Here is a 26840-nt window from a genome sequence, read left to right on the forward strand (position 1 = left end):
GAGAACCATTTATGGGAACGTATTTAAACTTATAAGAAGAAGAAAAGATCGGCGGACTGTTTAAACTTTAAATATATACAAATTTACACTGTTATACAAGCTGTACACTCACTGCTTTACATTGTAGCAAAGTGTCATTTCTTCTGTGTTGTCACATGAAAAGATAGAATAAAATATTTACAAAAATGTGAGGGGTGTACTTACTTTTGTGAGATACTGTATATATATATACATACAGTATATTTACAGTACATATCTATATCACAGATGATAGACTTTATGTAATACATTATATTTTGTGTGATACGCTGAAGTGGATACTTTGTTACCATTGGATGTGGATAACATTATTGTTGAAGGAGTATGGATTAAAGGTTTGGAGAGCTGTAGATATTCCTGTTTGGGCACAGCAGGTGTACAGACCGGGGACCTCAGCACAGGGATGGGGGAACCCCTCACAATGGGCACAGCAGGTGTACAGACCCGGGAACTCAGCACAGAGATGGTGGGAACCCCTCATAATGGGCACAGCAGGTGTACAGACCCGGGAACTCAGCACAGGGATGGTGGGAACCCCTCATAATGGGCACAGCAGGTGTACAGACCCGGGAACTCAGCACAGAGATGGTGGGAACCCCTCACAATGGGCACAGCAGGTGTACAGACCCGGGAACTCAGCACAGAGATGGTGGGAACCCCTCATAATGGGCACAGCAGGTGTACAGACCCGGGAACTCAGCACAGAGATGGTGGGAACCCCTCATAATGGGCACAGCAGGTGTACAGACCCGGGAACTCAGCACAGGGATGGTGGGGACCCCTCATAATGGGCACAGCAGGTGTGCAGACCCAGGAACTCAGCACAGGGATGGTGGGGACCCCTCATAATGGGCACAGCAGGTGTACAGACCCGGGAACTCAGTACAGGGATGGCAGGAACCCCTCATAATGGGCACAGCGGGTGTACAGACCCGGGAACCCAGCACAAGGATGGTGGGAACCCCTCATAATGGGCACAGCAGGTGTACAGACCCGGGAACCCAGCACAAGGATGGTGGGAACCCCTCATAATAGGCACAGCAGGTGTACAGACCCGGGAACTCAGCACAGGGATGATGGGAACCTCTCATAATGGGCACAGCAGGTGTACAGACCCGGGAACTCAGCACAGGGATGGTGGGAACCCCTCATAATGGGCACAGCAGGTGTACAGACCCGGGAACTCAGCACAGGGATGGTGGGAACTCCTCATAATGGGCACAGCAGGTGTACAGACCCGGGAACTCAGCACAGGGATGGTGAGAACCCCTCATAATTGGCACAGCAGGTGTACAGACCCGGGAACTCAGCACAGGGATGGTGGGAGCCCCTCATAATTGGCACAGCAGGTGTACAGACCCGGGAACTCGGCACAGGGATGGTGGGAACCCCTCGTAATGGGCACAGCAGGTGTACAGATCTGGGAACTCAGCACAGGGATGGTGGGAACTCCTCATAATTGGCACAGCAGGTGTACAGACCCGGGAACTCAGCACAGGGATGGTGGGAGCCCCTCATAATTGGCACAGCAGGTGTACAGACCCGGGAACTCAGCACAGGGATGGTGGGAACCCCTCGTAATGGGCACAGCAGGTGTACAGATCTGGGAACTCAGCACAGGGATGGTGGGAACCCCTCGTAATGGGCACAGCAGGTGAACTCAGTGCAGAGATTCCACCAATCGAGTCTCAGAGGTAGGAGAGTCTGGCAGAGGATGCCCTCTGTAGGGCTCTTGGAGTATTTTCCAGGTGCAAAGCAATCTTTGAAGTTCTTCTTCTCCGTCCACATAGAGAAGGGAGGGATTTGTAGTTCCACCTCATCCAGAGATCCGTGGTTTGCTGAGCTATGAATAGTTTCCCCCTGGTCGGCAGGGTATGCTGGGAAGTGCAGTGCTTGGCCTGCCTGGCCTGCTGTACATACTGGGACATGTAGTTCAGCAGCCATCGTGAGGGAGAGGTGGGGGTCGTCACACATAGACTTGGCGCCTCCGTTATGCCATGTGAGGGACCAATGAGGACAATAAGGGAAGATTGCTGTAAAGAGGGGTGTGAGAAAAACAGGAAAAAGAAAAGGAATTAGTGATGGGGGGCCACGCAGCGGGCAAGAGGGGGGAGCGTCTGAAGAGGGCGCACAATGGAGGCATTATATGCTGCCCATTGCTGCCGCTCTCCTCACATCTCCATAGAAACGCTGAAAGGACGCGGGGGGCGAGCGCAGAGAGACAGGTGACCCCCGCATAGGAGATGAAGACACGCTGGATGATGGCAAGGATTCTCTGTGACCCCTCCTCAGTCTGGGGGTCCCTAGGCAGAGGGCAGTATTGGCCCCACGTGTCAGGGTCACTCCGCTCCAGATTCCTCTGCTGTCGCAGGCGTTGTGGGCATCACGGAGGGGTCAGCGGGCATCGCCGTTCCAGATGGTGTCAAGACAGCGTTATCAAAGGCTGCCGTCAGCAACCGAGGGGGACTCAATAATAGCGCCCCAGTTCAGCAGGAAAAACCCCCTCCTGGAAATGACCCCCGCACAAGTGTCAGCTCACTGGCCTAGCATGAGTGACAGTGGGGCGGGTCTTAGAAGAAACCCCGCTCCACCCAAAACAAAAAAACAGCACTAATCAACATGCTCACCCCTAAGCATAGAGACCTTCTGCAAGTTAAAATTCTCCCCAGACAAAATTTCCCATCCCTACAAAATCCCCCCCCCCCCCCAGCAGATATCTTTGCCCCTCATTTCCACTTTCCAGCTCAAATCCCCCCCAATTCCCCACAAATAACCTCTCCTAGCACACGTCATCTTTCCTTCCAAATCCCTCCTCCTATCATAAATCCCCCCCCCCCCCAAATCCCCCTCCTAGCACAAATCCTCTCCCACAAATCCCCCCTCCTAGCTTTAATGCTCCCCAAATACCCCTTCCTAGCTTAAATCCCCCCCCCCCCCAATCACTCCTCCTAGCACACATCCTCTTTCCTTCCAAATCCCCCATACTAGGATCATTCTAGTCCCAAATCCCCCTCCTAGTATAAATCCTCTCCCACAAATCCCCTCTCCCAGCCCACATCCTCCCCCCAAGTCACCCCTCCTAGCACACATCCTCTTTCCTTCCAAATCGCCCCTCCTAGCATAAATTCTCCCCCAGATCCCCCTCCTAGTACAAATCCTCTCCCCCAATCCCCCCTCCTAGCACAAATCCTCTCCCCCCAAATCCCCATTCTTAACACAAATCCTCTCTCCCAAATACCCACTCCTAGCCTAAATCCCCCCCCCCAAATCCTCTCCCAAAAATCACCCCTTCTAGCACACATCAACTTTATCTTCCAAATCCCCCTTCTAGCATTAATTCTCCCTCCAAGTAAAAAATCCTCTCCCCCAATCCCCTCCTCCTAGCACAAATCCTCTCCCCCAAATCCGTACTCCTAGCATAAGCCCTCCCCCTAAATCCCCCCTCCTAGCAGAAATCCTCTCCCCCATATACCCCCTCCTAGCTTAAATCCTCACCCCAAATCCCCACTCCGAGCGTAAACCCTCCACCCAAAATCCCTCCTCCTAGTACAAATCCTTCCCTCAAATCCACCCTCCTATTACAAATCTCCCACCTAATGCCCTTCCTAGGGTAAATCGTCCCCCCAAATCCCCACTCCTAGCGTAAACCCTCCCCCCAAATCCCCCTCCTACCGTAAACCCTCCCCCCAAATCTCCCCTCCTAGCATAAATCCTTCCCCAAATCCCCCCTCCGAGTACAAATCCTCTCCCCCAAATCCCCCCTCCTAGTACGAATCCTCTCCCCCCAAATCCCCACTCCCAGCACAAATCCTCTCCCCACAAATCCCCTCTCCTAGTATGAATCCCCTCACCCCATATTCCCCTCCTAGTACAAATCTTCCCCCACAAATCCCCCCTCCTAGCACAAATCCCCTCAAATGTGTCCTTTTAGCACAACCCCCTCCATCTTACAATTCCCAGCACTAATTCTGCCCCCAACACATATGTTCCCCCCTCCCCCATTCCTTCTTCTTGCACATATTCCCCCCTTCCCCCCATTACCCTTCCCAGCACTAATAGCCCCCCCCCCCTTCAATCTTACAGGAGTAGTGAGGAGGTGCGGGGCCCCCATGTACATTGTACCCCTAGCCGCTGCTAGTCCGGACAGGAGAAGTGTCAGAGAGGAGTGAGCTGGGATAATAGCGCTCCTCCATACAGCAGATAACACAGGATCCTCTCCGTTCGGATGGTACACGGCTTTATTACCTGTCCCCTCTCTCCTCCAAGGACTACTCAACTCCCGGAATGGTGGGGGGGGGGGGGTGGGTGGGAAATCAAGCCATGTACTGTACAATTTAAGAGGATCCCATGTAATCCGCTGAATGGAGGAGCACTCCACTGACAGGTGGGGGAAGAGCACAGCCCGCACCTCCTCCCAGCTCTCTTCTTGTTGACAATTCTCCTGCCTGGGCTTGCAGTAGGCATAGGTACAATGTTCCTTGGGTGGGGGGGCAGCCTGAAATCAGGCCACCCCAGCACCTCCCTAGGTCCAGCCATGGGAACACAGACAGGCGCCCCTCTAGGAAGGGCGCCTGTAGGAACATGCCTATATGGCCTAATGGGAAAACCGGCTCTGCTTATAGGTAGGCAGTCAGGATAGAGAGGAGGAAGCTGCCCCTGCTGCATACTAGAAGTCACCCTGAACCTCCCGAGATCGGTTGGTGAAGCCAACAGGGTGAGGATAATGTCCTGTGAAAGTTGGCTGACAGGAACAGGAAGGTTCAGTCACTACTAAGGAGGAAGCACAAGATGCATAGGTAATAAACTCAATGATTACAAATAGACATGTGCAAATCGAAATTCAGACAAATGTTTAGTTACTCGGAGATTCGCATGTATCCGAATGAAAATAGGGATGAATTTAAACAAATCCAAAATGATAAAATTAAATTTCAAAAGAATAGAATAAAATAGAATCGAAAATAAAAGAAAAGAAAATAATAGAATATACATTAAAGGAATTGAATAGAATAAAATATAACAGAAAATAAAGGAATAGAATATAAAAGAATAAAATAGAATATAAAATAGAATAGAATAGAGTAAAACAGAACAGAATAGAAAATAAAAGAGTAGAATAGAAAATAATAGAATAGAAAACAAAAGAATAGAATAAAATTGAATATACATTAAAGGGATAGAATAGAAAATAACAGAATCAATTCAAATTTGAATAGAATAGATTAGAATAGACTATAAAAGAAAAGAATATAAACTAATAGAATAGAAAATAATAGAATAGAAAAAACAATAGAATACAATTTAATAGAATAGAATAGAATAAAATAGAAATAATATAACCATCTCCTGAAATTTCAATTTCAAACAGAATAAATTTGAATTTGAATAGAATAAATTAAAATAAAATAGAAAATAAGAGAATGGAATAGAAAAAAACAATAGAATAGAACAGAATAAATTAGAAAGAATATAATAGTCTTCTGAAATTTGAATTATGAATTGAATAAATTTGAATGTCAATTCGAATTTGATTTGAATTTTTGGAATTCGGTCAAATTAAATACAATTTGACCAAATTCTAAAAATTGTATATGAATGCCAAAACAAATAAATCAAATGAATTCTGAAAATGAATTAAACGAATTTAACAAATCTAACTAAACAAAATTATTTGAAATAACGAATGGAAACGATACAAATGTTTTGGTTCTGCACATACAGTTCTTAGAGAAACAATGTTTATAAAATATTGATAAAGTGTTACTATTTACATAAACACTTTACAAATATACTTAACCTCTTCCCGTCCAGCCCCGGCATCCCTTTAGAGGGTCTTCAAGCCTGGAGGGGGGGTGTTGTAAGGATCAGCCAATCACGTGACCTCTATGATTGGCTTTTACAGTGGTCACATGCTGGGGAGCCGGTCCCACTGGCTGCTGATCATCAGCAGAGATCGGGATCTGTCTTTGACAGCTCAGTCACATTACTGGGAGCACGCAGTGAGCACGCTCCCAGCACAGAAAGTCTCTTATAGAAGCACAGATTACAGGAGGAGGGGAGAGTGCTGAGGCCAGATTTGAATTGCTTTACCGATTCTCTTTACAAATGAGAGAATGAATTGCTCCACTGTAACTGTAGCTACAGAGGTCAGTGAGGGATTGTTTTAATGCTTACTTTCTGCTTGTTAAGAATGTGTGAATATTTATAAGACTTGCCATGGTTCTGCTTTATCATGCTTGTTTATGGGAAGACATGAAAACCTATGTTTTTTTTATATTCGTGATAATCTACTGACCTCTCATCTTTCCTCCACAGGGGATATTTCCAGCCAGCATCATCCACCTGAAGAAGGCAATAGTCAGCAACCGAGGGTGAGTGCCGCGGCCCAAAGCCTAAAGGGAATGCATAGTGATTGCGTTTAACCAAACTGTCACCTACACCCTCTGCAGTTTTATCCTGTCATTCACTCAGGAAGTCATAACACAAAGCATAGGGAACAAAGTGCCTGAAACATGTTGCTAGTTCCTGGTAAATTGATAGGCTGCATTCTTGTAGCAGGCTGCATTCTTGTAGCAGGCTGCATTCTTGTAAGCAGGCAGGCAATGGTTTTGTGACTCTGCGCCTCCCACAATGGTGAGATTTTCTGCCATAGTTTGTGTCTCTGCCCCTCCCACAATGGTGAGATTTCCTGTAGTAGTTTGAGTCTCTGCCCCTCCCACAATAGTGAGATTTCCTACAGTAGTTTGAGTCTCTGCCCCTCCCACAATGTTCAGATTTCTCTCCACTAGTTTGTGTCTCTGCCCCGCCCGTGATGGTGAGATTTCCTGCTGTATTTTGTGTCTCTGCCCCTCCCACAATGGTGAGATTTCCCTGCAGTAGTTTGTGTCTCTGCCCTTCCCACAATGGTGAGATTTCCTGCACTAGTTTGTGTCTCTGCCCCTCCCACAATGGTGATATTTCCTGTAGTAGTTTGTGTCTCTGCCACACCCACAATGATGAGATTTCCCTGAAGTAGTTTGTGTCTCTGCCCCTCCCACAATGTTGAGATTTCCTGTAATAGTTTTTTTGTCTCTGCCCATCCCACAATGGTATGATTTCCTGCAGTAGTTTGTGTCTCTGCCCCTCCCACAATGGTGAGATTTCCTGTAGTAGTTTGTGTCTCTGCCCCTCCCACAATGGTGAGATTTCCTGCAGTAGTTTGTGTTTCTGCCCCTCCCACAATGGTGAGATTTCCTGCAGTAGTTTGGGTCTCGGCCCCTCCCACAATGATGAAATTTCCTGTAGTAGTTTGTGTCTCTGCCCCTCCCACAATGGTGAGATTTCCCGCAGTAGTTTGTGTTTCTGCCCCTCCCACAATGGTGAGATTTCCTGCAGTAGTTTGGGTCTCGGCCCCTCCCACAATGATGAGATTTCCTGTAGTAGTTTGTGTCTCTGCCCCTCCCACAATGAGAGATTGTCCTTCAGAATGGCAAGCCTGGCAACCATGGAAAACTTGAATACCAGTTTTCCGTGGAGGTGACACATAGCAAATCTGCGTCTATCCTGATGGAGGTCGGCACATTGAAGGGGAGTGCAGATATCGCTGTCATCCCTCCCCCTCCATTTGGGCTCTCTCTGTCCTCTCATATAAAGCGTCCTTTTCCCTGGAGTGGCAATTGTCACAAATGCTCCTTTCTGTGTCACCGCCGACATTGTCACCGAGTAGGAGATGTCAGAAGATTAACCGCGGATGTGGCAGAGAGGATTCTGGGAGTCTGTGAATTATGCAGCACATACGAGTACCCGACACATAAACTGCATTAATAAAAAGGAGCGAGCGACGACTCTCTGGGGAGCCTACATGTGTCCGATGTCATTCCCATCACCAACGCCGGATCACAGACTTCCCAGAGCGAGACATACCTCTGACCCGGGCCCGTGTGAGAAGCCGCGGCAGAAGCTGCATTCTATTGGAGGAAAGTATTCTTTACATTCATTTTCTGTTGTTTCTAAAATGACAAATTATTGGAATAAGTTACATTGTACCCGGGGAAAATAATGACTTGATGCCCTGCGGATTGTGTAAGTTTGCCCACAAAGAAATGGCGGGTGTATAATTTTTATCATCGGTGTATTTTATAGGATAGAGACAGAATATAAACCCAAAATACAGAAAAAACACATGATACAAATGTTATAAATGGAGTTGCAGTTCAGTGAGTAAAATAAGTATTTGATCCCCAAGCAAAAAGTACTTGGTGGAGAAACCCTTGTGGACAAGCTAGGGATTAACCGATTATTGGCAAAGCCGATATATCGGGGGCCGATATGCACTTTCCCCAATATATCGGAATCGGCCCCGGAGGTTACCGATATTGCCGATATTTCAGGAAAGTGCCTGCAGCTAGAGGCATCACCCCGGTACCGGCGTCCATAGCCTACGGTCGGCTGTCTTGTAATAACAACCAATGCGGCTGAGAAGCCACTCAGCTGTCATTACAAGGAGCGGGAGGGGACGCCCCCTCCGGGTGCCTTCCGCGGCTCGCCCGGATGTCCCGCCCCCCGGGAGACTCGGGGCAACCAGCCTGCACAGCCGCCGCAGAGAAGACCAGATCAAAGCCACATTTGGCTCTGATTGGGTCTCCATGTAAAAAAACCCGGAAGTGACATCACTTCCGGGCACTCGGCGGCAAATAAAAAAAAATGTGAGCATTCGAAACAGCCAAACTTGGCGTTTTGAATCCTTTTAAGTGCAGAGGAGGGGTTTGGGGTCTTTTAGACCCCCAGATCCCTCCACAACAGTACCTGAAAAAAATAAAAAAAATTTAAATGTCCGAAAATATCGGCCAATATCGGCCGATACCGATATCCGGTGACCAAAATATCGGTATTGGCATTAAAAAAACGATATCGGTCGATCATTAGGACAAGCACAGAGGTCAGACGTTTCTTGTAGTTGGTGGCCAGGTTTGCACACATCTCAGGAGGGATTTTGGTCCACTCTTCTTTACAGATCTTCTCTAAATCCTTAAGGTTTCTTGGCTGTCGCTTGGCAACTCGAAGTTCCAGCTCCCTCCATAAATTTTCTATAGGATTAAACTCTGGAGACTGGCTGGGCCACTCCATGACCTTGATGTTCTTCCTCCTGAGCCTTGGTGATATGTTTTGGGTCATTGTTATGCTGGAAGACCCATCCATGACCCATCTTCAGTGTTCTGGGTGAGGGAAGAAGGTTCTCATCCAAGATTTTACAATGCGTGGCCCCGTCCATTGGCCCCTCAATGCGGCAAAGTCAGCCTGAACCTTTAGCAGAGAAACAGCTGCTAAGCATCATGCTTCCACCTCCATGCTTGACTATAGTGATGGTGACTGTAGGGATGGTGACTGTAGGGTTGGTGACTGTAGGGATGGTGACTGTAGTGATGGTGACTGTAGGGATGGTGACTGTAGGGATGGTGACTGTAGGGTTGGTGACTGTAGGGTTGGTGACTGTAGGGATGGTGACTGTAGGGATGGTGACTGTAGGGATGGTGACTGTAGGGTTGGTGACTGTAGGGATGGTGACTGTAGGGATGGTGACTGTAGGGATGGTGTTCTTAGGGTCATAGCCAGCATTTTTCTTCCTCCAAACATGGTGAGTAGATTTAATTTCAAAGAGCTCAATTTTGGTCTCATCTGACCACAGTACTTTCTCCCAGTCCTTCTCTGAATCATTTAGATGTCCATTGGCAAACTTCAGATGGGGGTTCATGTGCCTTCTTGAGGAGGGGGACGTTGTGGGCGCTGCGGTATTTCAATCCATGGCGGGGTATTGGGTTACCAATGGTTTGTTTGGTGACTGTGGTCCTAACGGCCTTGAAATCATTCTCAAGCTCCTCCCATTACCCGTGTATTCCTGGGCTGATCCCTCACTTTTCTCATAATCATCCTTCCTCAATGAGGCAAAACCTTGCATGGAGCTCCAGACGGAGGCCAATTGATTGTTATTTTGTATTTCTTTAATAATCGCTCGAACAGTTGTCTCCTTCTCACCAAGCTTCTTGCTGATGGTCTTGTAGCCCATTCCAGCCTTGTGCAGGTCTACAATCTTCTCCCTGACGTCCTCTGACGGCTCTTTGGTCTTTCCATGATGGTGAGGTTGGAATGGAAGAAAGATTCTGTGGACAGGTGTCTTCGATACACATAACGAGTTGTCGTTAGGAGCACCGTCTTACATCGACAGGACTAATCTGTGCACCACATGAGCACATAATGTAGCCAGTCTGTGGGAGGCAGAATTATTGTTGGTTGCTTGGGGATCAACTACTTATTTTACTGTCTGAACTGCAACTCTATTTATAACATTTGTATCATGTGTTTTTTCTGGATTTTTGGTTGATATTCTGTCTCTATCCTATAAAATACACCTATGATAAAACTTATAGACCCTTCATTTCTTTGTAAGTGGGCAAACTTAAACAATCTTCAGGGGATCAAATCAATATTTTCCCCAATGTATGTGTCACAAAAACATTAAGGCCCCTTTCACACATAGGAGTCCGTCGGCGGACTCAGTTTTTCTCAGCGGGGGATCGATCCGCTGATTCCCCGGTCAGCAGGCAGATGGCAGCTCTGTCTCTGCGCTGTGTGCGGAGACAGAGCTATCAGATCCCCGCTGTCCTCTATGGGGGAATCGGATTGAAACGGACCGTCTGGACGGATGGAAAATAGGGTTTCCATCCGTCCAGATTTAACGGATCGGATGTTAGCGGACATGTCTCCGCTGACATCCGATGCCCCATAGAGATGCATGGGCATCCGTTCAGATCCGCCAAAAAAACGGACAGGAGGATCTGAACGGTCCGCCTGTGTGAATGGGGCCTAAGGCTCCATTCACACTTGTAAAGTGACTTTGGGCATCAAAGTCGCATGACAAATCTCAGCCCATTCTTTTCAATGGCACCTGATCAATTTGTGGCGACTTAAAGGTTGAAAAGGTGTTTGCGCTACTTTAATGCGACTTTGTTCCAGAGAGTGCCAAGTCGTGTTCCAAAGTCACACTTGAAATCGTGCAACTTTGGAGTCACGCTTGTATGGATGGAGCCTAAGACTCCCTTTGATACTGATGCGCTTTTGCTGCAAACGCCCGCCGTGAAAAGTACCAAAAGCACAGTAAAAATATTTCCCTTTAAATCCTATGGAACTCTTTACATCAGGGCGCTGCAGGCGCGGTGCATTATGAAAAGCCCTGCATGCTTCATCTTTGGTGCCCTGTTTAAAAAACACATCACAAACGCACCCGCTGTGCATTTTTGATGCCTTTTTTGAGTCGCATGTCCAAGATTTACAGGTGCATGCTGGGAGTAAGGAATCCAGAAAACGCACCAGAAATGCGTTGAAACGCGTTAAGAACCCATACTGCTTTTTTAAGGGCATTGGTGTGAAAGGCCCCTAAATACACAAAGCTCACTAAGATTAATACACACGATGAATGGATTCAGGCAGTATTTACTAATATCCCCCCCCCTCCTCCCATCCCCCCGGGTAGTGCTGCATCAGGGGTACAGCTGACCAGGAAATCCCGCGTCTTGGCTGTGTCCTTGTGCTAAATAGGAGCCTGTGAAGGTTTCATGTAAGACGATCCAGTCTGCGGCATTATGGAGTCCCGTGGCGGTGGGGGGAACCGAGGCCGGGTACACCTGCCACGCTAATCAATCTGGAAGCCTTGTGCCTGCTGAGAGGAGCAACAGAGCGAGACGCAGACCGTATGAAGGAAGGAAAGATCTATAACACTCGATACGAAGATAAGATTCAGTCTGGATCAAAGAGACCACATTACAATGCTGGGCTGCTGAGATCACTAAAAGTCATCTGCTTGTGACTGTGGCTTTGGTTCTTTGCCATGACACCCCTGACACCCTCACATACTATGGAGTGGCCATAGGTGGGGTCTGGAAGCAGCTTTCTATCTCTGAGTTTCCTCCAGGGGTAATTTTCAGAGAGCTCTGGAGAGATTACTGTCAGCAAACACGTTTGGAAGTTTTGTAATGAAATTACTCAATTTATTTTTTGTGATTAAACCTAGTCACTAAAATCTTTGACATGTCAATGGGTTCCATTCACAAAGATTTGACCCGTGGTGTTTTTTGCCAGGTGACTTTCACTTTCAAATCTCATTGGATACAACTAAAAAAAATTGTCACCTCCATGAAAACAAGTATCTTGGTGTAATAATTGTCACCTTAAGAAAAAAAAAAAAAGTTCCATTATCGTGATGGTAACTGAAACAAACTATCACTTTTTGAAAATATGTATCCTTTTCCTATATAATAATAAAAATAATAATAATAATAATAATAATAACCCATATTAATAACAACAACAATAATAATTATATAAATCCTATATAATAAGAAGAAGAATAAAAACCCTGAATAATAATGATAATAACAACAATAATAATAATAATAATCCTATATAATAATAATAATAACCCATATTAATAACAACAACAAAAATAATTATATAAATCCTATATAATATTAATAAGAAGAATAAAAACACTGAATAATAATAATAGTAATATAAGTCCTATATAATAATAATAACAATAATAATATAAGTCCTATATAATAATAATAACAATAATAATAATCCTATATAATAATAATAAAAACCCAGAATATTGATAACAACAATAATAATAATAATAATAATAATAAACCAGAATAATAAAAACAATAATATAAATCCTATATAATAAAAATAATAATAATAATAACCCATATTAATAACAACAACAATAATAATTATATAAATCCTATATAATAATAAGATGAAGAAAAACCCTGAATAATAATAATAGTAATATAAATCCTATATAATAATAATAACAACAATAATAATAATAATCCTAAATAATAATAATAACCCATATTAATAACAACAACAAAAATAATTATATAAATCCTATATAATAATAAGAAGAAGACTAAAAACCCTAAATAATAATAATAGTAATATAAATCCTATATAATAATAATAACAATTATAATAATAATCCTATATAATAATAATAATAAAAACCCAGAATATTGATAACAGCAAAAATAATAATAATAATAAAAACCCAGAATAATAATAACAATAATAATAATAATATAAATCCTATATAATAATAATAATAATAATAATAACAATAATAATAAAAACTGATTGAATCATGCTTTGCTTGGGTATTTTGCCTTCCTCTGGATCAACTGTGGGTATAGGATTGTGTATATGGGATTTTATGTTTTGTTTTTTGTTTTTTCAAATGAGTATCATTATCCTGATGTTAACTTAAACAAGCTATCACTTTTTGCAAAATATGTATCTTTTTCCTGATGTTACATAAAAATAACTGACATTTATTAAATAGGTATCCATTTCCTGCTGTTAACTGAAAAGAACTGACACTTTTTTAAAATGTTATCTGAAATAACTCACCAAAAAATGTCCTTATCCTGGTGTGCTAGTCCTCTTAGTCTAATGTCATTTTGGAACTCATTTTAATTGTATTCAAGTCTGCAGCTTTCATAAAATTAATACCTGTTATCCCGCCATAAAGGTCCTTTTCTAAGCACTTCCTGGTTTAGGGTGACAACATTCTGCCCGTCTCCCAAATGTGCTCCTGCATTGCCATCTTGTCACACAGGGAATACAACATGTTAATGAGTTGAATTCACAAAGCTCTAACTCAAGGCCAATGATCTTTATTTTAGCCATGTGACTGTCATTTTAAATCTCATTGGATGCAACTGAAAATAACTGTCACTTTGTTCTTCCAACGGGAGAAATAATAGCAATCCTGCGACTAGTAAGGAGCTCTGATTGCTATTACAAGAGAGCTGACCGCCGGCTCTAAAAAACAGTATCGGGGTGATGCCTGCAGCTGCATGTCATCCCAGTATAACCACCAAAAATCCAGCAATGTACGGGTACGTCTCTGGACGGGAAGAGGTTAATGATACATAGTAAACAAAGAGTTGCATTTATAAAAAAAAAAAAAAAATGCTTAGCTGGCTTAGCTGTTCACTCATTAAAACTGTATGTAAATGTATTCTGTTGAAATGGGCTATTATTGAATGTTCCTGGGTTGTATTCTCTGCAGATCGAAAGTTATTAATTGCAAAAACAAATAAATGAATGGGGGAAAATACCACAATATGGCCAATAGATGGCGCTAAAAAGTGTATTACTTACTGCAATACCTCTGCAGCTCGAAAGTTATTTATTGAAAAAAAAATGGAGGAAAATACCACAATATGGCCACTAGATGGAGCAAAAGAGAGTATTATTTACTGCAATACCTCTGCAGCTCAAAAGTTATTTATTAAAAAAATAATAAAAAGGGAGGAAATACCACAATATGGCCACTAGATGGAGCTAAAGAGTGTAATATTTACTGCAGTAACCCTGCAGCTCAAAAGTTATTTATCAAAAAAAAAAAAGGAGGAAAATACCACAATATGGCCACTAGATGTAGCTGATGAGCTGCTCTAAATTACCAGTATCAAATGCTCTTAAGTTCTTTTCTCTGCAGCTCGAATGTTATAAAAAATAATTAAGGAGGAAAATACCACAATGTGGCCACTAGATGGAGCTAAAGAGTGTAATATTCACTGCGATACCTCTGCAGCTCAAAAGTTATTTATTAAAAATAAAAAAATGAAGGCAGAAAATACCACAATATGGCCACTAGATGGAGCGGAGTAGCTGCTCTAATGGACCAGTATCGAATGCTCTTAGGTTCTTTTCTTTGCAGCTCGAAAGTTAAAATTTAAAAAAATAACTTAGAAAGAAAATACCACAGTATTTTCATCAACAATAATAATAATAACCCAGAATAATAATAATAATAATAATAATATAACTCCTATATAATATTAGCTTTACTGGGAGTTTTTTTGCCTTCCTCTGGACCAACTGTGGGTAAAGGATTGTGTATATGGGATTAAATGTTTTTTTATTTATTTATTTATTTTTTTATTTATTTTTTATTGGTTGAACTAGATGGACTTTTTTTTTTTTTTTCCAAGATGACTGTCTTATGTAACTATGAGTAATAATAATAACAATCCTGAATCGTAATATGAATAATAATAATAATAATAATATAAATCCTATGTCATAATAATAATAAAAAACATAATAATAATAATAACAATAATAATGGTCATAATAGTAATATAAATCCTATATAATAATAATATAAATCCTATATAAATAAAAATAATAAAAACCCAGAATACGATTAACAATAATAATAATTTAAATCCTATATAAAAATAATAATAAAAACCCTGAATAATAATAGTAATATAAATCCTATATAATAATAATAATAATAATAATAATAAAACCCCAGAATATTGATAACAATAATAATATTAATAATAATAAAAACCCATAATAATAATAACAACAATAATAATAATATAAATCCTATATAATAATAGCTTTGTTGGGTTGTTGTTTTTTTTTTTTTTTTTTTTTTTTTTTTTTTTTTTTTGCCTTCCTCTGGATCAACTGTGGGTATAGGATTGTGTATATTGATTGTATGTTTTGTTTTTTTTTTGTTTTTTTTTTTATTGATTGAACTAGAATGACTGTCTTTTTTCAAGATGACTATGTAACTGTGAGTAATAATAATAATAATACCAATCTTAAATCATAATAATTATAATGTAAATCCTATATAATAATAACCCAGAAAAATAATAACAATAATGATATTATTAATAATAGCAATATAAATCCTAGATAATAATAATAATATTAATAATAATTTAAATCCTATATAATAATAATAATAATAATAATAATAAAACCCCAGAATATTGATAACAACAATAATAATAATATCAAAAAACCCAGAATAATATTAACAATATTAATAATATAAATCATATATAATAATAGCTTTGCTGGGGTTTTTTGCCTTCCTCTGGATCAACTGTGGGTATAGAATTGTGTATATGGGATTGTATGTTTTTTTATTTTTATTTTTTTTATTATTAATTTATTTATTTTTTTAATGGTTCTGGTTGAACTAGATGGACTTGTGTCTTTTTTCAAGATGACTATGTAACTATGAGTAATAATAATAATATTAATAACAATCCTGAATCATAATAATCATAATAATATAAATCCTATATAATAGTACTAATACTAATAATAACCCAAAATTATAATAACAGTCATAATAATATTAATAATAGTAATATAAATCCTATATATTATTATTATTATTATTATTATTATTATTATTAATAATATTATTAATAATAATAATGATGATTATAATAATAATAAAACCCCATAATAATAATAACAATAATAATAATATAAATCCTATATAATAATAACATAAATCCTATATAGTAATGATAATAATAATTTATAAAAACATAACAATAATAACAATCCTGAATAATAATATTGATAATTAAAATAATAATAATAATATAAATCCTGTATAATAATAATAATAATATTGCACCCCTAAGTGTCCCCCAGTTAGGGTTTCCATGTACTGTGAAGGCATTAGGTATGGCATGACAACTGTACGGGATAAGGGAAATCAGTGATCCCAGGTTTGGAGGTTTGGGGGGTCCTAGGAATAGACTGACAGCTGCCGGGGGGGGGGGGGGGGCGCTCCGTAATCTTGGGGTAACAATGGTTGTACACAATGTAACCAACGTTCCAGCGCATTGCAGACCGCTCTCCTGAGCTGGGGGGTGGGGGGGGGTGTCAACATGCGAGTCCTGGCGCTGCGTTTTGACATTTTCTCAGATGAGTCGCACACATCGCTCCTAAAGTGAGGAACATTTATAAAAAATTCATCCTCCCCCTCCACATAAATAAGCGCGCGGTCCCACCCTATGCAAATTTCATGGGCATCATTGCATCCGGCGGCTTGTTGGGGCAGCGGGTGCACTTTCTGAGCTCATCCTCATTGACTTTCTGCATCCTCATGGGTGAAGGATGTGCGACTCGGTGGCTCCTGGACTCAGCCTGGCCTTCGGGGGACAGATGGCAGGATTTCATTGGTCAGAAGATAATCGGGGTTGGCACGCAGGCTCGCTCCGATGAAGCAGATGGGTGGTTAAGGAATAGACAGACGTGGCACGGACAGTTGAAGTTGAACTCCGGGCACACACAATTTAATTTAAATATATTCCTCAACAGCCGTAAGGCATATAAATCCACTCTGTGTGCACCCAATGCCTTTGCAAACCAAGATATTATCTTGTAAAAGCGGCTGTGACATCATTACTGCGCTATATATAGTTTGTGCAGAGAGCAGAGCTGTGGGAGGAGACCAGCAGGCCCCAACTTCTACAGGCTCCCTGCAGAAATCTACAGGAGGGGGTGGAGGCAAGACCAGTCACCCTGCACAAGGAGAGAGGGCAGAGCTGTGGGAGGGGACAAGCAGGCCCCACCCACTACAGGCTCCCTGCAGAAATCTACATGAGTGGGCGGAGACTAGACCAGTCACCCTGCACAGGGAGAGAGAGCGGAGCTGTGGGAAGGACTCAGCAGGCTCCACCCTCTACAGAAAAGTACAGGAAGGGGCGGAGACAAAATCAGTCACCCTGCACAAGGAGCGAGAGCAGAGCTGTGGGAGGGGACAAGCAGAGCTGTGGGAGGAGACAAGCAGGCTCCACCCACTACAGGATCCCTGCAGAAATATACAGGAGGGGGCGGAGACTAGACCAGTTACCCTGCACAAGGAGAGAGAGCAGAGAGGTGGGAGGGGACAAGCAGGCTCCACCCACTACAGGATCCCTGCAGAAATCTACAGGAGGGGCGGAGACTAGACCAGTTACCCTGCACAAGGAGAGAGAGCAGAGAGGTGGGAGGGGACAAGCAGGCCCCACCCACTACAGGATCCCTGCAGAAATCTACAGGAGGGGGTGGAGACTAGACCAGTTACCCTGCACAAGGAGAGAGAGCAGAGAGGTGGGAGGGACTCAGCAGGCTCCACCCACTACAGCAAGCTACAGGTGGGGGCAGAGCAAGACCAGTTACCCTGCACAAGGAGAGAGGGAAGAGCTGTGGGAGGGGACAAGCAGGCCCCACCCACTACAGGATCCCTGCAGAAATCTACAGGAGGGGGCGGAGACTAGACCAGTCACATTGCACAAGGAGAGAGAGAGCAGAGCGGTGGGAGGGACTCAGCAGGCTCCACCCACTACAGAAACCCACAGGAGGGGGCGGAGCAAGACCAGTTACCCTGCACAAGGAGAGAGAGCAGAGTTCTGATAGGGGCACAGCAGGCCCCACCCACTACAGGCTGCCTGCAGAGTAGTACAGGAGGGGGCGGAGACAAGACCAGTCCCCCTGCACACTTAGGGAGATCAGTGTATTTTGTACTGTTTCTAGGTTACTATTACATGCATGTTACATGTTTCAGTTTTGGTGAATGTTGTGTGTACAGCAGGTGTAAAGCACACAACCTGTGGGCAGGGGCAGTCTACTTTCCTCACTGTAGGTGGCGCTCATCGGCAGCGACAGTGCAGTTGGAGAGGAGGTCAACAGGGTTCCTCTATGGTTTCCGGGGTCACTAGGGAAGCTATCCAATTGGATGCTGCCACCCAATGTGACTCCAGTAGCCATCTTGGGTCAGGCAGAGCCTATTTAAAGCCCTGGCTTCCAGGCTTGGTGTGCATTTTGTGAGTGGGTAGAGTAGGGACAGGCACCCCGCCTGGTAGGGACAGAACTAGCGGCAGGGAAAGGTTGAGGAGAAGGGAAAGCTCAGGGCTGGCAGCTTCTCTGGACATCTTCCTGCTTGGGCACGACACGGCCAGGCCGCATTCTGCTTCTCCTAACAGGCGCTGTCAGTTCAGCTGAAACCCGCGCTCTACACGCTGGAGCTGTGAGTGTTCCCGGCTGCTTCCCCCCGGGTTTATTGTCAACTCTCTCTGCAATGTTTCAATACAAGTTCTTTTATCGCACAGTCGCACTTATACAGTGTGTGTGTGTGTGTGTGTGTGTGTGTGCCCCCCACCACCCTGCACACCACCTACACGCCTGTGTGTGCTATGAGTGTTGTGTGCATGCAGAGTATGTGCTGTGTGTACATTCTACATATTCTATGAAACATGTGGAGTGTGTGTTGTGTGTACATTGAATATATTGTGTGTGCAGTGTATGTGTTGTGTGTGCGGCGTGTGTATTGTGTGTGCAGTATATACGTTGCATGTATGGTGTGTGTATTGCGTGTGCAGTGTATGCGTTGTGTGTGCCGTCTGTGTGTGGTGTGTGTGCAGTGTATGCATTGCGTGTGTGGTGTGTATGCGTTGTGTGTGTGTTGTGTATGCATTGCTTGTGTGGTGTTTGCAGTGCATGCATTGCATGTGTGGTGTGTTTGCAGTGTATGCATTGCGTGTGTGGTGTGTATGCAGTGTATGCATTGCGTGTGTGGTGTGTATGCAGTGTATGCATTGCGTGTGTGGTGTGTGTGCAGTGTATGCATTGCGTGTGTGGTATGTGTGCAGTGTATGCATTGCGTGTGCGTTTTGTGTATTGTGTGTGCAGTGTATACATTGCGTGTGCGGTGTGTGTATTCTGTGCAGTGTATGCATTGCGTGTGCGGTTTGTGTATTGTGTGTGCAGTGTATACATTGCATGTGCGGTGTGTGTATTCTGTGCAGTGTATGCATTGCCTGTGTGGTGTGTGTGCAGTGTATGCATTGCGTTTGCGGTTTGTGTATTGTGTGTGTGCAGTGCATACATTGCATGTTCGGTGTGTGTATTCTGTGCGCAGTGTATGCGTTGCATGTGCGGTGTATGTATTGTGTGTGCAGTGTATGCAATGCGTGTGCAGTGTGTGTATTGTGTGTGCAGTGTATGCGTGGCGTGTGTATTCTGTGTGCAGTGTATGCGTTGTGTGTGCGGTGTGTGTATTGTGTGTGCAGTATATGCGTTGCATGTGGTGTGTGTGTGTATTGTGTGTGCGGTGTGTGTATTGTGTATGCAGTGTATGCATTGCGTGTGCGGTGTGTATTGTGTGTGCAGTGTATGCGTTGCGTGTGCAGTGTGGGTATTGTGTATGCAGTGTGTGCATTGCATGTGCGGTGTGTGTATTTTATGCAGTGTATGCATTGCGTGTGCAGTGTGTGTGTATTGCGTATGCAGTGTGTGCATTGCGTGTGCGGTGTGTATTGTGTATACAGTGTATGCATTGCGTGTGCAGTTTGCGTATTGTGTGTGCAGTGTATGCATTGCGTGTATTGTGTATGCAGTGTATGTGTTGCGTGTGTGGTGTATGTATTGTGTGTTCAGTGTATGCATTGCGTGTATTGTGTATGCAGTGTATGCGTTGCGTGTGCGGTGTGCATATTGTGTGTGCAGTGTATGCATTGTGTGTATTGTGTATGCAGTGTATGCATTGCGTGTGTGGTGTGTGTGCAGTGTATGCATTTCTTGTGCGGTGCGTATTGTGTGTGCAGTGTATGCGTTGCGTGCATTGTGTATGCAGTGTATGCATTGCGTGTATTGTGTGTGCAGTGTATGCGTTTCGTGTGTGGTGTGTGTATTGTGTGTTCAGTGTATGCGTTGCGTGTATTGTGTATGCAGTGTATGCGTTGCGTGTGCGGTGTGCGTATTGTGTGTGCAGTGTATGGGTTGCCTGTATTGTGTATGCAGCGTATGCATTGCGTGTGCGGTGTGTGTGCAGTGTATGCATTGCTTGTGCGGTGCGTATTGTGTGTGCAGTGTATGCGTTGCGTGCATTGTGTATGCAGTGTATGCATTGGGTGTGCGGTGTGCGTATTGTGTGTGCAGTGTATGCGTTGTGTGTATTGCGTATACAGTGTATGCATTGCGTGTATTGTGTGTGCAGTGTATGCGTTGCGTGTGGGGTGTGTGTATTGTGTGTTCAGTGTATGCTTTGCGTTTATTGTGTATGCAGTGTATGCGTTGCGTGTGCGGTGTTTGTATTGTGTGTGCAGTGTATGCGTTGCATGCATTGTGTATGCAGTGTATGCATTGGGTGTGCGTATTGTGTGTGCAGTGTATGCATTGTGTGTATTGCGTATACAGTGTATGCATTGCGTGTATTGTGTGTGCAGTGTATGCGTTGCGTGTGTGGTGTGTGTATTGTGTGTTCAGTGTATGCATTGCGTGTATTGTGTATGCAATGTATGCGTTGCGTGTGCGGTGTGCGTATTGTGTGTGCAGTGTATGCGTTGCGTGTATTGTGTATGCATTGCTTGTGCGGTGTGTGTGCACTGTATGCATTGCTTGTGCAGTGTGTATTGTGTGTGAAGTGTATGCAGTGTATGCATTGCGTGTGCAGTGTGTGTATTGTGTGTGCAGTGTATGCGCTGTGTGTGTTGTGTATGCGTTGCGTGTATTGTGTGTGCAGTGTATGCGTTGCGTGTAATGTGTATGCAGTGTGTGCGGTGTGTATTGTGTGTGCAGTGTATGCGTTGCGTGTATTGTGTATGCAGTGTATGTGTTGCGTGTATTGTGTGTGCAGTGTATGCGTTGCCTGCATTGTGTATGCATTGCGTGTGCAGTGTGCGTATTGTGTGTGCAGTGTATGTGTTGCGTGTGCGGTGTGCGTATTGTGTGTGCAGTTTATGCGTATTGTGTGTGCAGTGTATGCATTGCGTGTATTGTGTATGCAGTATATGCATTGCGTGCGCGGTGCGTATTGTGTGTGTGCAGTGTATGCATTGCGTATATTGTGTATGCAGTGTATGCATCACGTGTGCGGTGTGTGTATTGTGTATGCAGTGTATGCATTGCGTGTGTGCGGTGCATATTGTGTGTGCAGTGTATGCGTTGCGTGTATTGTGTATGCACTGTATGTGTTGCGTGTATTGTGTATGCAGTGTATGCATTGCGTGTGCGGTGCATATTGTGTGTGCAGTGTATGCGCTGCGTGTATTGTGTATACACTGTATGCGTTGCGTGTATTGTGTATGCAGTGTATGCATTGCGTGTATTGTGTATGCAGTGTATGCATTGCGTGTATTGTGTATGCAGGGTATGCATTGCGTGTATTGTGTATGCAGTGTATGCATTGCGTGTATTGTGTATGCAGTGTATGCATTGCGTGTATTGTGTATGCAGTGTATGCATTGCGTGTATTGTGTATGCAGTGTATGCATTGAGTGTATTGTGTATGCAGTGTATGTATTGCGTGTATTGTGTATGCAGTGTATGTATTGCGTGTATTGTGTATGCAGTGTATGCATTGAGTGTATTGTGTATGCAGTGTATGCATTGCGTGTATTGTGTATGCAGTGTATGTATTGCGTGTATTGTGTATGCAGTGTATGCATTGCGTGTATTGTGTATGCAGTGTATGCATTGCGTGTATTGTGTATGCAGTGTATGCATTGCGTGTATTGTGTATGCAGTGTATGCATTGCGTGTGTGCGCAGAGGATGGTTGTGCAGAATACGTGGGAGGTTTATATTTTCCTCCTTTTTGGATGTCTCATTGCTGCACAGAGCGGAGAGGAGAGAGGAGAGGTAAGGAGAATCTCTCTGCACACATAGCGCGCTCCCTGGACCGCCGCTGCCATACGCCATCCCGCAGGACCTGGAATCCGGGACGTGTGACACAGAGACGGGGGACACGGTGTGTGTGTGCTGGGGAGGGGGGGGGAGGGGGATGTCCGTTAACCATTGCAGTGATATCTCCCTCCATGGCGGATATGAAGCTCGCGCTCAGATTTCTGTCGCCGTCACCCTGTTGCTCTCTTGTCTGTATGCAGCCCCATACATCATGACATCACCCGCCTGTATCCGTGTCTCTGGCATCATATGGCGGGTGAGGGGTATGAACATGGAGCAGGCCTGCCACCTACATATCTAATACAGAGATTCTGTTGCCCACAACAGCCAATCAGGATGTCCCTTTCGGTCTCTACTTCTGTACTCAGCCAATGGATGGTGAGAGCTGATTGGTCGCAGTCGTTGGCCATGCTTTGCTGTTGCGCACGGACGATCCCCCTCGCGTTGGTCACATGGTGCCGATCGATCTGGAGCAGACAGAAGGGGTCTTCCCGATACTCCCGGATAGGTTTTTTATGTAATCGCGCCGACTGCAACCGTGGCGGTGTACAAACGCAGCTCAAAGCGAATAGCGAGTATTGCCCGGTCCTGTGCGCTGCGGTTGCTCTACCCTTAGGATTGCGGAATATTTACTCATTCACATCCAACCGGATCCGAGAAGGTTTCCCATCCAGGGACACGGGGAGCCGATTCTCATCCATTGGCTTCCCATCGAGATGGCTTTTTCCGGGTTATATGAGAAACAAAGGAGCAATGGGGCTCCCGTTTTTCGTATTTTCTTGCAGGGGAACAGGAGATCCCTACTGACTCCCTACCTCTCCTACAGCCAGTGAGGTGCCGGGACCTCGGAGACCTGGACATGGGAGTGTGGGGTCCAGGAGTAGAATAAACTGGGGGGGGGGGTACTTATTTTACTTAAAGGCCAACTCTGGACACAACAGGATGTGATAAAAGTGTTGATGGGGAACAGGAGATCCCTACTGACTCCCTACCTCTCCTACAGCCAGTGAGGAGCCGGGACCTCGGAGACCTGGACATGGGAGTGTGGGGTCCAAGGGTGGAGTGAACTGGGGGGAGGGGTACTTCTTTAATTAAAGGCTAACTCTAGACATGACCAGAATCTTGCAGGGGAACAGGAGATCCCTACTGGCTCCCTACCTCTCCTACAGCCAGTGAGGAGCCGGGAACTTGTATACCTGGACATGGTAGTGTGGGGTCCAGGAGTGGAGTGAACTGGGGGGAGGGGTACTTCTACAATTAAATGCTGACTCCGAACACAACGGGAAGTGATAGAAATCTTGCAGGGGAACAGGAAGTCCCTACTGACTCCCTACCTCTCCTACAGCCAGTGAGGAGCCAGGAACTCGTATACCTGGATATGGAAGTGTGGGGTACAGGAATAGAATGAACTTGGGGGGTACTTCTTTTACTTAAAGGCCAACTCCGGACACAACAGGAAGTGATAGAAATCTTGCAGGGTACCAGGAAGTCCCTACTGACTCCCTACCTCTCCTACAGTCAGTGAGGTGCCGGGAACTCGGAGACCTGGACATGGGAGTGTTGGGTCCAGGATTAGAGTGAACTGGGGGAGGGGTACTTATTTAATTAAAGGCCAACTCTAGACATGACCTGAGTCTTGCAGGGGAACAGGAGATCCCTACTGACTCCCTACCGCTCCTACAGCCAGTGAGGAGCTGGGAACTCAGAGACCTGAACATGGATATGTGGGATCCAGGAGTAGAATAAACTGGGGTGGAGGGGTTCTTCTTTAATTAAAGGCCAACTCTAGACATGAACAGAATCTTGCAGGGGAACAGGAGATCCCTACTGACTCCCTACCTCTCCTACAGCCAGTGAGGAGGCGGGAACTCGTAATCCTGTACATGGGAGTATGGGGTCCAGGAGTAGAATAAACTAGGGGGAGGGGGTACTTCTTGTACTTAAAGGTCAACTCTGGACACAACAGGACGTGATAAAAATCTTCATGGGGAACAGGAGATCCCTACTGACTCCCTACCTCTCCTACAGCCAGTGAGGAGCTGGGAACTTGTAGACCTGGACATGGGAGTGTGGGGTCCAGGGGTGAAGTGAACTGGGGGGAGGGGTACTTCTTTAATTAAAGGCCAACTCTAGACATGACCAGAATCTTGCAGGGGAACAGGAGATCCCTACTGACTCCCTACCCCTCCCACAGCCAGTGAGAAGCGGGGAACTTGTAATCCTGAACATAGATATGTGGGATACAGGAGTGGTCTGAACTGGGGGGGAGGGGGGGTTCTTTTATTTAAAGGCCAACTCCGGATATGACAGGAAGTGAACAGAATCTTGCAGGAGAACAGGAGATCCCTACTGACTCCCTACCTCTCCTTCAGCCAGTGAGGAGCTGGGAACTCATAATTCTGAACATGGGAGTGTGGAATCGGGGGGGGGGGTGGAGTGAACTGGGGGAGGGGTACTTCTATGATTAAAGGCCAACTCCGAACTAAATGAAAAGTGCTAGAAATCTTGTAGGGGAACAGGAGATCCCTACTGACTCCCTACCTCTACTACAGCCAGTGAGGAGCCGGGAACTTGTAATCCTGGACATGGGAGTGTGGGATCTAGGAGTAGAATAAATTGGGGGGGGGGACTTCTTTTACTTAAACGCCAACTCCGGACACAACAGGACGTGATAAAAATCTTTTAGAGGAACAGGAGATCCCTACTAACTCCCTACCTCTCCAATGGTCTGTAAGGAGCCGGGAACTCATAATCCTGTGGGATCTAGTAGTAGAGTGAAATGGGGGGGGGGGGGTACTGACACTGCCCTTGTGACATTGCCCTTGTGGGGAACATGAGATCCCTACTGTGAGGAGCAGGGAACTCGTAATCCGGGGGGGGGGGTTCTTCTTTTCAAGGGAACTAAACCCATTGATTTAACAGTTTAAGAAAATTGTTACTTTGGCACATGCCGGGAAAGCTAACTGTCACGTTGCTTGTGTTCTCAACCAAACTGTCAAACCATCCAATGGGTGGAGTCATAGCTGATCACATGTGCAGCATCATGGCAGTTGCAGGTCAAACAGAGGCAGCTTCCTTGGCTGAAAGCGATGGGAGGGTTTAGTTTCACTTTCATTAAAGGCCAACTCCGGACACAACAGGAAGTGAGGGGAATCTTACAGGAGTTCCCTACTGACTCCCTAATTCTCCTATGGTCAGTGAGCAGTGGGGAACACATAATCCTGAACATGGAAGCATGGGATCTGGGAGTAGATTGATCTGGGGGGGTACTTCTTTTACTTAAAGGCCAACTCTGGACACAACAGGAAGTGAGCAGAATTTTGCAGGGGATTAGGAAGTCCCTACTGACTCCCTACCTCTCCTATGGTCAGTGAGGAGCGGGGAACACATAATCCTGAACATGGAAGCATGGGATCTGGGAGTAGATTGAACCAGGGGGAAGGGTGGGGGTACTTATTTTACTCAAAAGCCAACTCTGGACACAACAGGAAGTGGTAGGAATCTTGGAGGAGAACAGGAGATCCCTACTGACTCCCTACCTCTCCTGTGGTCAATGAGGAGCAGGGAACTTGTAATTCTGAACATGGAAGCATGGGATCCAGGAGTAGATTTAACCGGGGGGGGGGGGGGGTACTTCTTTTACTTAAAGGCCAACTCTGGACACAACAGGAAGTGGTAGGAATCTTACAGGAGAACAGGAGATCCCTACTGACTCCCTACCTCCTCTATGGTCAGTGAGGAGCGGTAAACTCATAATCCTGAACATGGAAGCATGGGATCTAGGAGTACATTGAACCAGGGGGATGGGGGGTCACTTCTTTTACTTAAAGGCCAACTCAACAAAAAGTGAGCAGAATCTTGCAGGGGATTAGGAAGTCCCTACTGACTCCCTACAGTACATTCAGTAAGGAGCAGGGAACTCGTAATCCTGAACATGGAATTGTGGTATCCACGAGTGAACTAGGGGGGAGGTGTACTTATTATTTTAATTAATGCCCCACTCCTGTTGTTCCCCCGCCCATCATGCAGACCTTCTTCCACAACAGATAAATCCCGCCATACCCCCATTCATACTTCAAATTTGAAGTAACGGAATGTAGAACGGTTTAGTGTGTCCGGAATGGGGCTTTAACTAAAGAAGTACCCCCCCCCCCCCCGGTTCACTCTACTCCTGGATACCACACCCCTATGTTAGGAATTAGGAGTTCCCCGGCTCCTCGCTGACTGCAGGAGAGTAAGGCCAGACATACATGTTCAATCACA

The 26840-nt window shown here is 44.8% G+C and overlaps 1 protein-coding gene across 2 annotated transcripts in view; it reads left to right on the top strand.

Moving 5' to 3' along the window:
• DOCK3 (dedicator of cytokinesis 3) overlaps positions 1 to 26840 on the top strand; it is a 276655-nt gene that overhangs the window by 95792 nt on the left and 154023 nt on the right. For both annotated transcript variants that reach the window (XM_082265832.1, XM_082265833.1), the window contains exon 4: positions 6355 to 6410. In XM_082265832.1, coding sequence (XP_082121958.1) covers positions 6355 to 6410 — 56 coding nt within the window. The remainder of the gene's footprint in view (positions 1 to 6354; positions 6411 to 26840) is intronic.

This window comes from Pelophylax lessonae (assembly GCF_965119305.1).
Source record: "Pelophylax lessonae genome assembly, chromosome: 8".
Taxonomy (NCBI): Eukaryota; Metazoa; Chordata; class Amphibia; order Anura; family Ranidae; genus Pelophylax; species Pelophylax lessonae.